Source organism: Cynoglossus semilaevis, chromosome 11, assembly GCF_000523025.1.
Source record: "Cynoglossus semilaevis isolate Cse_v1.0 chromosome 11, Cse_v1.0, whole genome shotgun sequence".
Classification (NCBI taxonomy): domain Eukaryota; kingdom Metazoa; phylum Chordata; class Actinopteri; order Pleuronectiformes; family Cynoglossidae; genus Cynoglossus; species Cynoglossus semilaevis.
Window position 1 is genome coordinate 19,499,086 of NC_024317.1, and position 12,925 is coordinate 19,512,010.

Here is a 12,925-nt window from a genome sequence, read left to right on the forward strand (position 1 = left end):
AAATAAAAAAAGTAGTCATCCAAATAATTACTTGAGTAAGAGTCAAAAAGTACTCAAGTACTGAGAACTGTTGAGTAACATCTGGTTTATTTTATTAGCTAGGAAAAAGTAGGAGGAGAGGTTATCCTATCAATAAAATACTAAAATAAAACAAATTAAGTTAATACCTTAAAATAATCTTTAGGTAAATTTAAGTAGGTCTACTTTAATAAAAACACAAATCAATAAAATAATACATACAAGAGTACATTTACAAAATAATTAAAAAAAACAAAAAAACAATTTTCGGTCAAACTTACCGCAACATATTTCTTCAGGTTAGACGTTAAGACGAAATCTCTCTCTGACAAAATAAAAGATACTGAATAGCTAAAGCTTTGTTCAGTATCTCCGTAACGAGTAACAAGCTCAGTATAGCCTAATGTAGCGCAGTAAGAGCGCTGTTGAAGTAAAAAGTATAGTGATTTTAAACTACTCCCGGAAGTATTTTATTTTGAAAGACTTAACTCAAGTAAATGTAACGGAGTGAATGTAACGGAGTGAATGGTTGTAAGTCATTGGTGAAGGTGAGATAAATCCGTTTTTTGACCCTTGATTCACACCGTGAATAGAATCCCTTATTGGTGTGAACTTGGATGGTAGAACAGTTTAGAAGTCCCACCCCCTAATCTCTCCCCCTAAATCCCTTTTTTCTTTTTCTCTCTCTACATGTTTCTCCATGTGCCGTGCAGACGCCACGTCAGCTGTGCGTATGTGTGTCGGTCTGCAGATGTGGTTCCTGCTGCAAATGCTTCACTGCTGCTGAGTTGAAAAACAAGTTGAATGGAGTGCTAAATTCTGGGACTCTTCTCCTCTGCAATGCTATCACATATTACTCCTGGCACTCTCTGCTCTGGTTTTTGGTATTGGTTCTTGGTTCCTAGTACAGTTGCTACAGTGGAAATGTTCCATGTGTCTTTCTTGTTTCAAGGTACTCCCTGAAAAAACTCTGAGGACATGTCCAGATGATCTAAAGTCTTTTGAGTCCCACCTTCTGGTTGTTCTGGAGTGTTGTTCCCAGACCCAACACACGTGTGTCTGGAATAGAGCTGCTGCAGAAATCCCAGGAACTGACCTTAGGAGGTCACACATGATTCGCTCTGGTGATTCATGCCGGGACAGACATGAGACACAGCAGCAGCAGAGGTGTCAACGACAGACTTGTGGACGTCATAAACCGAGGAGCTTCAAACTTTTTTTTTTTTCTCTGACGCACCACTAACACCGATGCACGTTAAAACACCCGAAGGGGTTGCTGACCCCTTCGGGTTCATCTGTTCATCCCTGCTGTCAAGCCAGCTGTTCAACAGGATCAGTGATAGTGTTCCTAGAAGATCTGCCAAGGAGGAATGAGGAGGTGGGAGAGGGGGAGAAGGGGGGGAGGACAAAGAGAGGGAGAAGCAGGGAACTGGTTCTAGGTGTCAGTTTCCAGTTAAAGAAGAAGTGGGGAAAGCAATATCGGTTGTGTGTGTGTGTGTGAAAGAGTGAACATGAGCTAACGTTTTAGGAAGTTTTAGGAAACTCTGCTTTATTTCTGATGAAAGTTCTTTCTCTGTGTAGCTTCAGAGAGGCTTTTTTCCATTCCTTCGTGGATCTTACAGTGAAGTGAGAAGATAAACAAGCACAGTCGGCAGCGGTGGCAGCTGGAGGAGCAAGAGAAGCGGCAGGAGCGGCAGGAGGAGGTCGCAGTTTGCGTCGATGGCGGGAACTCCTCTTTGCTGACGATCACTGTTTGCCTCACATTTCAACCATTTTCCATTTTCCGGCTTCTTCCTAAAAAATAAAGCTCCTGAGCTCACACCAGGGCCACCCTGATCTCCCACCCTTCACCCACTACTCCTGGCCCCTCCTCCTCCTTCTTCTGTTACCCCTTCTCCCGTTCTCCTTCTCGGTAACCTCCTTTGATCCCTAAAGTTCCTAGAATACGCCACAGTCTCAGTTTCCTGGAATGCTGGGAACAGCAGCAGGCTGAGGCATCTCCACAAACCACAGTTGGTGGAGGAGTGCACACGTACTGTAGGTCACGTGCCAGGCAGGTCTGGCTTCTGTACTGATTGGCCCTAAAGCTGTGCGGCCTCCTCATTGGCCGATGAGGAGGCTGCAATATGTCAACAGATTCATTCAAATAAATCAGGGATTCTGAGGGAAACCCTGATCCTTAAAGGACCATTTCATATTTCATGTGACAAAGAAAGATCAGACCAGATCAGACCAGACTAATGTCTAGACCAGACCTGCAGTTACAACAGTACTGGTACAGACACCAGAACTAATGCTAGTTTTTAGTGATGTGCGGATCGATCCTGAAATATCGATACTTCCGATCTCTGGATCTTTATGCTCTGAAATCGATTCTGAAATCAAAACATCGATACTTTTGATAACTTACGCATTCTGAGATGAGGTGTATCCTAAACAGAAACATGGTGAAAAGTGTCCAAATGATTGAGATGTTGTCTAAGTGACGCTCGGTTGGTGGGACTACTTCTTCTTCCGCCTGGGTGTGTGCGTCATGCGTAAGCACAGGGTGCTCTACTCCGTGCTCCCACTCAGTCACTATTGATGGGAATTTCGGCTCTTTTTTTTTAGAGAACCGGTTCTTTTGGCTCGGTTCACTGAAAAAAATCCGACTCTTTCGGGTCAAAAATGGCTCCTCAGATTATTATTTTTGTTTTACAAATAACATGTTTTGGTGAATAATGTATTAGAAATGTTGACTGTATAGTAAATGAGGCAGCTACCTCAGTACACTCCAGAGTTAAATAATTAAATTAATAATTAAATAATTAAAAAACACTGCCTTGGATTCTTAAAGAAGCTATGATTTGAAATACACATTTTTTATTATTATTTAAAAGACAAATCGATATCGGTATCGAATTTTACTCGGTATCGGATCGGAAGGGAAATTGGTGGCCATATAATAGACTCAATGTCGTGACGTATTTCAGCCAATGTGGAGGCAGTACTCCTCCTGACCCCCACCTCCACCCCACGCAAACTCCGCCTATGCTTTTAGGGATGCAGAAAGAATAGGCGACTGACCGAGTCGCCCATGGACCCAGACCACATGAGCCCGATAGGGTCCGTCAGTGGAGACCCAGACCACTACATGAGCCCGATAGGGTCCGTCAGTGGATACAAGGAAAATAGTCGGCTTCACAAACACACACACACACACACTACTATACTATACTATACTATAGAAATCCACTTTCCTAACGTTTAATCACTTCAGGGGAATTCAATGTGTGTGTGTCTGATAGCACGCCTCTTGTCAGTCAGGATTCCTTTTTATCAGCTCCAACACAGAAGCCAGCTGATTACACACACACACAGCAACAGTCAACACAGGGGTTGCTGTTACAACAGAGGGTAAAAGAGGGAAGTCCGACCATCAGACAATTGTTTCGTAGTCACGTGACATTCTCCTCTCCGCTTCGCTTCGCTGACAAACGTTAACGAACTAAAACCTCCTCAGGTTTCTGGCTGACGGAGTTGCACATTCACAGTTTACGGTCTACATTTGCGAATGATATACATAAGTAGGTTGATAGGTGAGGTCAACAGAGGTCAGGTCTCATCATAGTACAGTACAGTGGTTCAGATGCCAGTGATAACATGTGGGTTACAACACAACTGTGAAACTGTGGAACTGAAGCCTAGTTTCCTGCCCACAGCCCAGTCGACGCCTTCGTCAACTGGGTCAGTCAAAAACCCCAAAAACTCTTGCCTTTAATCAAGAGTGAGTCACCGACTGACTGACTGACTGTCTGACTGACTGCCTAACTGTCTGACTGACTGACTGACAGACTGACTGACTGACTGTCTGTATGTCTGTCTGTCTGTCGGTCTTACTGACTGACTGACTGACTAACTGCCTGTTTGTCTGTCTGTCGGTCTGACTGACTGACCTATTGACTGACTGTCTGTCTGTCCGACCGACTGGCTGACTGGCTGACCTATTGACTGACTGTCTGTCTGACTGACCTATTGACTGACTGCCTGTCTGTCTGTCTGTCGGTCTTACTGACTGACTGACCGACTGACTGTCTGTCTGTCTTACTGACTGACTGACTGACTGACTGTCTGTCCGACCGACTGGCTGACTGGCTGACCTATTGACTGACTGCCTGTCTGACTGACTGGCTGTCTGACTGTCTGACTGACTGCCTGTCTGTCTGTCTGTCTGACTGACCTATTGACTGTCTGTCTGTCTTACTGACTGACTGACTGACTAACTGCCTGTTTGTCTGTCTGTCTGTCTTACTGACTGACTGACCGACTGACTGTCTGTCTGACTGACTGACTAACTGTCTGACTGACTGACCTATTGACTGTCTGTCTGTCTGTCGGTCTGACTGACTGACTGACCTAACTGCCTGTTTGTCTGTCTGTCGGTCTTACTGACTGACTGACTGACTGACTGACTAACTGACTGACCATCGCCAACGTACCAGACCAGAACTTTTCTTCAGTGCAGGATTTAATGACATGTCTTTATTCTGACCTCAGTATGAAGACAGACGTCTGTACTGTGAAAACACACACACACACACAAAGGCTGGACAGAATGACTTCTCTTCTCTTTCTCCTGTCCTCATTCCTCTCTCCCCTTCTTTCCTCTCCCCTCTTCTCTCACCCCTTGAGGTCAGACACACTCCAGGTCCCTTTTTTTTTTTCAATCTCAAAAAGAGACTCGGACACTATAGAAAAGTCTCCAGACCTGGTGGGGACTGGACACGTGTCAGTACACAGTTGGACACAGTATTCTTCTCCAGAGCTGCACTTTGAATTTGGCTCTGAGAGAGAGGGAGAGGGAGAGAGAGAGAGAGGGAGAGGGAGGGAGGGAGAGAAAGAGAGAGAGAGAGACAGGGGTCTGGTTGGCTGACTCATCCACTTCCAGGTTCTAATTAAAGCAGCAGTATCCTCTCTGTCTGCGTTGTCGGATCGAGAGCCCAAATAAGGTGAAGATCGGAACACACACCCACACACACGGCCGTAGTATGTATCTGGGTCCAACTTGCTTCCTGACGATGTCCGAACGTAACAAGTTGTGTATGTGTGTGCCCCCCTTAGCGTTGTGAGTTCAGTGGGTCAGCGTCAACAGTCATTCAGTCAGCTGATGCCGATGTGACATCATCAGTCGGCGACGTTCGTCATAAACCAGTCTCCTACAGTATTAAAGTCACACGTGAGAGACAGGTTAATATTGGGGAAATGGGAGGGGCTCATTGATAAAAGGTGATGGAGTAGGGTTAAGAATGAAGAAAGAAGTGATGACTAAATGTGTCAAGGTTAGTATTGGAGTATTTATTTTGAGTATTTTTGTTCTGGTTCTAAATGGTTCTTCTTTGACCCATTGTTCTCGTGGATCTCAATTGTCATCTTTCGCATGTTTGGGGAAACCCAGTTAGTTGTGACTAACTGGTCTAAATTGACAGAGTGAGTCAGCGTGGGCTACTCACTAGACCAGCAGGCTTCAGTGTTTCCACTGCTTTACAATCCAGGCCACTCAGTGTCAGTCTGTCAATTGGCCTGCAGGTGGCACATTAACCCACTTTTTCCCTTCTCTCTCTCTCTCCACACAGATTCCTCGTCTTTGTCTCTGTGCTGGTGTGACCCACCCTGCTGGTACTGCTGCTGCTACTACTGCTGCTGCTACTACTACTACTACTACTACTACTACTACAACTGCTGCTACTACTACTACAACTATTTATTAACCCTTTTTCAGTGAAGTTTTTGTACATCTCCAAATGTATTAACATCCAAAGTCACACACACTGTGTGTGCTGCAGTGTTGTTTTTTTTGATAAGTCTCTACACGTTTAATTTGTATTTGACATCACATTATTTTTTTTATACACACTCCACCCCACTCCATAATGTGTCCTGCTGCGTATCTGTATTTCTGCTTAGTAATTAGTAATTATCATTTTATATGTAGAAATTTTAAATAAAAACTGAATTACATAATTTACAACAGCTACAACTGAGCTGACAAAAACTTGAAATAATCTTAGCAAAGATGCTTTTCTAGACGCGAGGCCAACTGCTGACACGTTTGCACACTGGACTCTTCTGACTTTGCTGAGAATACTGTGATATGACCACAGACATTTGAGAAAAATAAATGAACTGTCCCTTTAAGAGCTTAACCAGGATTGAAGGGAGGACGCGAGTGTCTTCTTTCTACACAGATTCCCGATCCCTCTGTATTTTTAAACGGAAGGGTCAGGTGACCCAGTGAACTCATCACGTTAAATATACAGACTGCAGGAGATACGCTCGTGCGCGCGTTTAATTTTATAAGCGCCTACTGCAGAGAACACGCTCACGTGAAACTGTCGACTCGTACACTGATTGGCTGACGCGCTGTGCATCTGGCTTGACATTATGTAACGTGTACTATAGTGGACGTGTTTATATATAATGGGCATGGCCTCTGGTGAACGGGTGGCTTTTTTCATTCATATATCCCATTGCACTTTTTTTTAAAAATGCATTATTTATGTTTTACGTCAAAGGGCAATTCAGTTAAGAACAAATGCCTATACATGGACTTGCCAATAATAAAAAAAAAGCCGAGGTATTATATTTATTAATTAATGCCTAACCTCCATCACTGTTTACTCAAAAGTGATTCAAGGGTAATTTCATTCATTAGTTTTAATTATTACAGTATCAAAGTGAAATATAATCACATGCACAATATATATTTTTGACTTGACTGACTCCACGTACACTATACATATATATAAATATATATACATTCTTGTACTTTATTCAATCAGTGTTTTGGTTTCGTCACATCTCAATTTAACAATGGCTTAACTGACAGCTTTGAGGTTTTTTAACGTCATCAATGGGGGGTGGGGGGAGTACGATTGCTTTTATAAGACACATGCACATTCCTCCTCTGCAAAGGACGTTTTCAAAAACTTGAATAACAAATAACAAAGAATGTTGAAATTAGTCAAAACTCAACTCAGTCTTTAAATGTAGGACAGGTCGTGTCTAAACACATTGGTAAGAGAAATATTGGTACTAGTAGTAACCGTAGTGAGAGAAACAGTAGCAGTAGCAGCAGTAGTAGTAGTCACGTGTTGAAAGAAGCTGTAGTCTGATAGTGAAACTCCTGCAATACTTGGAACATGAGGGCAGCGTGGCTGTGAGAGGTTCACTGTCTCACTCTCTCTGTCAAAATGCTTCAGTCCAGTGTAAGAGCTGCGTGTAAGAGAGAGAGAAAACGAGTGCGAGAGAGTTATATTACATAATGTAAATTTAATTCACAAAATAATAATAATACATGCAGCAAAAATAGCAAACCTGTAAGGTACTTACCACATTCCTCTGCACTGACTGTCTTTACTTTCACCTACACAAGACTCACATTAAAAGAAACCAAAAAACTTTTATTTATTACACATATTCAATTTATTATCAAATAAAACATTTCCCCTGGTTGGAAAATATGCGTTAACTGTGAATTATTATAAGTATTTAGTTTTTTTTAATCCGACATTAATGATATATGCTGATTACAGACATCTGAACAAATAGCTCTAAATTCGGTAATAATAAAAAATTGTTCGTTTAAATATGTTTCTAACTACTTTTGAATGCTGTGCGTTGTACGTTATGTTGTTAATACGTTGGTTTCGGTCGACTCTATGAGGAAATTCAGACACACAGACAGTCAGTCAGAGCCACAGACACGCAGTAAGACACCCGGCTTCTCCTCGCCATCCACGTGTTTCTGTCCTAACTTTACCGCCACCATTTTCCTGGAATCCCAGTCGTAGAGTATATCCCTCCGCCAACCATAAACATAGATACGACCTTAGTATGAAAATTAAAGTATTCCAGTCCATTCCGATTTTTTTTATTTAAGCTATATAAAAACAGTGACCCAATGTGGTATTGCTGCCACTGGTTTCGGAACCCCCAATGTAGAACGGTTAGAATGTTGTATTTTGCCGCGGTTTTTATGCGGCAGAATACATGCCGTCAAGAAGGCATATAAACTGGGCTGGGGCGACTGAGCCACACCCACATTTTTTCGTCCACTGTGGAGGCGAAAGTGCACACGTAATCACATAATGCTGCTCTGTTCTAACACACAGATTTTTTTAATCCAGCAAATTATTTTAGTTTTCTAGAAAAATCTGTGGACCGTATCCGGATATTTTCGCCATTTCCTCGTGCTTTATTGCTGCTACTTGTATAACATCGTCCCACTTCAGGACAGTTGAAGGTAAGGTTCATTTAACTGAGACTTAAGATTATCATATTGACCTCTTAATGTCACCTCAGTGTTTGATGTTAAATTATGTCGTGTATATGTATTTGCTATACTGGTCTGTTAGTTGTGTTTTAAAGTGCCGTAGCAGAGAGGAATGTCTCACGTGGGAGAGAACCGGCGTGGTTCAGCCCCTTACTGGATTTAAATGGCCCCCATGCTTAAAAGCGCTGCGAACATGTGGGCATTCTATAATTTTTTTGTAATTTCTTGTAACTTTCAGTGTAGTGTGGCATTCAACGCTTTATTGTAGTCCGGTTTGGAAAAATACAAGATCGGTGCAACGCTTAGTTTTGTTCCAAATGTTGCATGGAGTCTGGTGTTGGAGTCGAGTGAATGCTACTCTGTGGTATGTAGTGAATGCGCAGCACATATGCAACCAAGGCGTAGTTTTGAAGTATGTGTTTTTACTTATCAAATAATTATTTTGTATACTACTGCATTGTCCACTTCAGCATTGAGTCATCTGTGTCAAATCCATCCATTCGTCTGTGAGGAACAGTATTTCCGAGTTTTTTTTATCAATAAGCTGGTAACAAAGACACAAGTCATAGAAGTATCAGGGTCTTTTTATTGTAATTGCCGTTCAGGTCTTGGATTTCTTTTGTTGTTTCTTTTAAACTTGTATTAAAATCTGATTGTAGAATTGTGCAAACGAATGGTCGACTGGTGGCTGATGCGTGCATTGAATCCTAAATGGTGACGGGGCATGACGCTGCAGCGAACCTGCCCCCACAATGCGTCGATTTATATATTTAGTAAGGAAAAACTTCCACATTTACGTAAAGTTTTGTGCTATCGTGTTGGTTTATGGGTAACGGTGTACAAATACTTGACTTCGGCTGAAGTGAACTGTTAAATAGTCCTTGATTTTGTCAGTCAGATCTTGGAGTTATGCCTGCCGGCGTGGTTTTGGCAGCCTAGTCGCAGATGAATCGCAACACAATGGTCTTGCTTATTTTCCCCACTGGTTGGGGAGGTTCCTTTTTACGTGTAAAGTATAACATTTTATGCGGAACTTTTTTTTGGAAATCCGTTTCAAAACTTAAACAACGACTAGTTTTTTATGTAAATGTTAAAGTCTGTCGGCGTGCGCGCAGTAAACGCAACCATGTGGTCGAACGTGAAGCTGCTGCAAATCCTCTCAACGTTTAAAATTTTGAAATGGCCTTTTATTGTCATGTTCGAACAAACGCCTGCTTGTTTATACAAGGTGTTCTCAAACACTGGAGCTCGGCCATATCGACAGTTTAACCGCGGTTTGGAGTTTAAATCTGTCACCGAGTATCGTATAATGACGGAGTTCTGTCACACACACACATACTGTATTAACACACGTGTTTTCTCTTGGAGTCGCATACACACACATTGGCCATTGAAACCAAGGGTTTATGTATGTATTTATTGATTTACACTGGATTCTAACGATTTTCTGTACTTGGTTAATTGCCCTGGGTGTTGCTGAGTGCACTACAAAATGGTACCTTCCCAGGTACTGTGGTGTAAAGTGTCTCCTGCAGTGAATTGTAAATTGTGCGAGAGAAAACACAAAAGGAAAGATGACAAAAGGACTTTTCCCACTCTTTCTGTGTCAGCAGGACGTTACATTTACTGCAAACCGAAATGGAAAAAATGTAAATTTGTTTGAGGAGGTGTTGGGGTTTTACCCCTCTGTGTATTTCACAGCTCTTTCTGTGATGTCACTGGCACCTCGATGTTATTTTTAAAGTTGAAAGGTGGAGTCAGGGTGATGTAAACACAGTTAAATAGGAGGGGCTCAGCCTTGGGGTGCTCATTGTAAAGAAACTTTGAGTACGACACGTGTGTGTGTGCTGCTGCGACTGAGTGGAGCCTCTCCGCATCACTCAGCTCCTCTAGACTATCACTAGACTTCTCGTCTTCCTCCTCCTCCTCCTCCTCCTCATTCAGTTCTGTTTTATTTATTTCTAGAACGTCTCCATCCATCATAATGCAGAGTTTTGCCCAGTCTCAAGACTGGTTCTGTTCAGAGCCGCTGTTCATGGACGACGAGGTCTGCCTGAGTTTGATGAAAGACATACAGGGGCTGCCCACGCCGCCACAGTCGCCGCCCATGAAGAGCACTGGGCAGGGGTCTGACAAACCCCTCTCCAAGGAAGACCAGCTGAGCTACGTGTCCGACATTCTGCTGGAAGACCAAGACATGCAGCTCAATTGGAACTGTGACTTCTTTCACCACCTGGACTCTGCAGCCCCCTGTGGGAAGGAGTGCAAATCGCGTGAACTGCACTGCATACAGCTGGAGGAGAGCGGAGATGAGAGTCTGTGGAGCTGCCTGGTGACCGAAAAGACCCTTGATGAGAAGCTGGGCTCCTCCATGCTGGGCTGCAGCCCAGTGCTGTCTCAGATTGACACCAGCATCTTCGAGGAGATCGCCGGTACCACGCTGGACTGTCAGAATTTGATGGACACACCGGAGAGCAGTGAGGCCACGTCAGACTACAGCTCTACTGGAGGAGAGCTCTCAACATCATGCAGTGACTCTGGTGAGCAGTTTGTTTTTATTGAAGTGTCATGTGTAAAAAAAAAAAATTCAAACGGAACAGGAGAGGTTTTATTTCATCATAAAAATGTATTCTATTTTTTGAAGAGATGTGAAGTTTTTTTTTTACAGTTGCACTTCAAAAAGCAGATTATGAAGAGATGTGATTTTTTTTTTAAAAATTTTTTATACAGTTGCACTTCAAAAAGCAGATTATTTATTGAATTAATGTTTCAGTCATCACAGTGAACTTGCCTCCACCCACCCACCCACCTGCCACAAGTGGGTGATGTTTCGTGGATAAATCTGTTAATGTTTAGTGGCACTGAGCTGGGGTCTGGTCTTATCTGGACCTTCCCTTCTTTCATCTGAAGTCTGTAATCTGCAGCGGATGAGACTTTTGTGACAGTCTGAGTCATGTTGATGTGGTCGTACTCAGTGGGAACCAAATTGCGTCTTATATATACAGCTCACAGGAGCAGGGGGTGGAGCCAAATGTTTTTCCTTCAAGTGATGAATGATGCCCGTTTGCGGTCCTAGTCAAACATGTTAATTTTTAATAATTACATTTTTAATTTTATTTATGAATTTGGCTGTTAGAAGCTCAAAGATGGCTAGCCAAAACTAGAAAAACATTTGGTCAGGAAGAAGTTCTCCCGACACACTTTATAGTCAGGTGAAATCTCTTAACCGTTTTTTTTTTTTCTTCTTCTTCTTATCCACAGAGGAAGAAATTGATGTGGTGACGGTTGTCCGCTGTCCCTCTCGCCTCGTCCCTTTGCCCTCACTGGCTGAGGTGACCCTGCAACAGCAACAGGAGGAGCAGCAGCGAGTGCTTCAACGTCAGCACATCGAGATCCAGCTGCAGCACAACTACGCCGCCCCCTGTCCGGCTTCGCCGCCGCCGTCGTCCAACAAACGCTCCAGAGGAAACGACGGTTCGCTACGTTTCCACCACTCGTCTCGGAGCTCCTCCTCCTCCTCTTCTTCCTCCAGCTTGTTGTCATTGAAGTACCACCAGCACTCATCCAGAAACTCCGCCGAAACGGAGGATGATGAGGAGCGGCGGCGGACACACAATGTGATGGAGAGGCATCGGCGTAACGAGCTGAAGAACTGCTTCACCCGTTTGCGCGACAATGTCCCCGAGGTGTCGCACAACGACAAGGCTTCCAAGGTGGTGATCCTGAAGAAGGCCAGGGACTGTATTTACAACTTGGAGGACCAGGCTGAGAGACTGCAGACCAAGAAAGACAAACTGAGAGCCAGACAGGTGGCGCTAAAGGCTCGTCTGGAGCTCCTCCGAAGTTAATGCTCAACACTAGCTTTGCATAGTTTTTGCCGACTGATGTCGGTGAGTGTGTTCTGAAAGTTAAAGACTTTAACCATGCTTTTAACACATACTACCAGGAACTTTTACTACCAGGAAGCATTTCGTAGGACACCTTGGCCTTTGCCTGCTTCCTGCTGCTAACACAGGAAGAAAATTCAGGGAACAGTTTTGTTCTGCTTCCAGTCCCTGTGATGCAAATGTATCAACAGCTTGGTACCGTCTCAAGTTCCTGGTACTAGTTCCTGCTGTGGAGACTGGGGTCCTTTTCGTACAAAAATGGAGGGAACATGCGATTAACAATGGGGGGGGAAAAAAACAAACAAAGTTTGGACATTTCAAAGGTGGCGACTGCTGCTGGTGTTTAGTGCCATGTATGAACATTCACACACACACGTGTTGTTGTCATACCTCCCTTGTTGTAGAGATGACAGTGTTCGTCGTTTGGTCGAAGAGATGATGATAGTGATGGCGATGAAGAGTGGGATGATGATGATTGTTGTGGTGGTAGTTGGATGAAACTTGAATAATGTGTTTTTTTCAGGAAGTCTTAAAAACTATAGCCATAGTAACCAGTGATCCCTCCAGTCTGACGGCTGCTGTTCTGTGTTTCTGTCAATCCCAGGGAAAGTTCCACTAACTCTTACTCTGGATTTCTTTCTTTCTTTCTTCTTCTTTTTTTTTTTTTTTGTTTTTTTTTTCAGCCTCGGTGTGGGCCCCAGGGGCGAAA

General features: G+C 43.3%; 1 protein-coding gene and 1 long non-coding RNA gene across 3 annotated transcripts; one reads left to right on the plus strand and one right to left on the minus strand.

Annotated features, from left to right (window-relative positions):
• Positions 1-6,696: 6,696 nt before the first annotated feature.
• LOC112487768 (uncharacterized) lies at positions 6,697-7,950 on the minus strand. Its single transcript, XR_003051177.1, has 2 exons — positions 7,387-7,950; positions 6,697-7,269 (listed from the first exon to the last, which is right to left on the minus strand). It is a non-coding gene; the product is annotated as an uncharacterized LOC112487768 (long non-coding RNA).
• Positions 7,951-8,112: 162 nt separating this feature from the next.
• On the plus strand, positions 8,113-12,505 carry mych (myelocytomatosis oncogene homolog). Of its 2 annotated transcripts, none has more exons than XM_008321167.3 (3): positions 8,113-8,299; positions 10,295-10,869; positions 11,591-12,505. In XM_008321167.3, the coding sequence occupies exons 2-3, from the start codon at positions 10,314-10,316 to the stop codon at positions 12,175-12,177; spliced, it is 1,143 nt and encodes a 380-aa protein (XP_008319389.1). In that variant the 5' UTR covers positions 8,113-8,299; positions 10,295-10,313; the 3' UTR covers positions 12,178-12,505. The 2 variants fall into 2 exon arrangements, with proteins under 2 accessions (XP_008319389.1, XP_024916115.1); XM_025060347.1 differs by lacking the exon at positions 8,113-8,299 and adding an exon at positions 8,330-8,693.
• Positions 12,506-12,925: the final 420 nt, after the last annotated feature.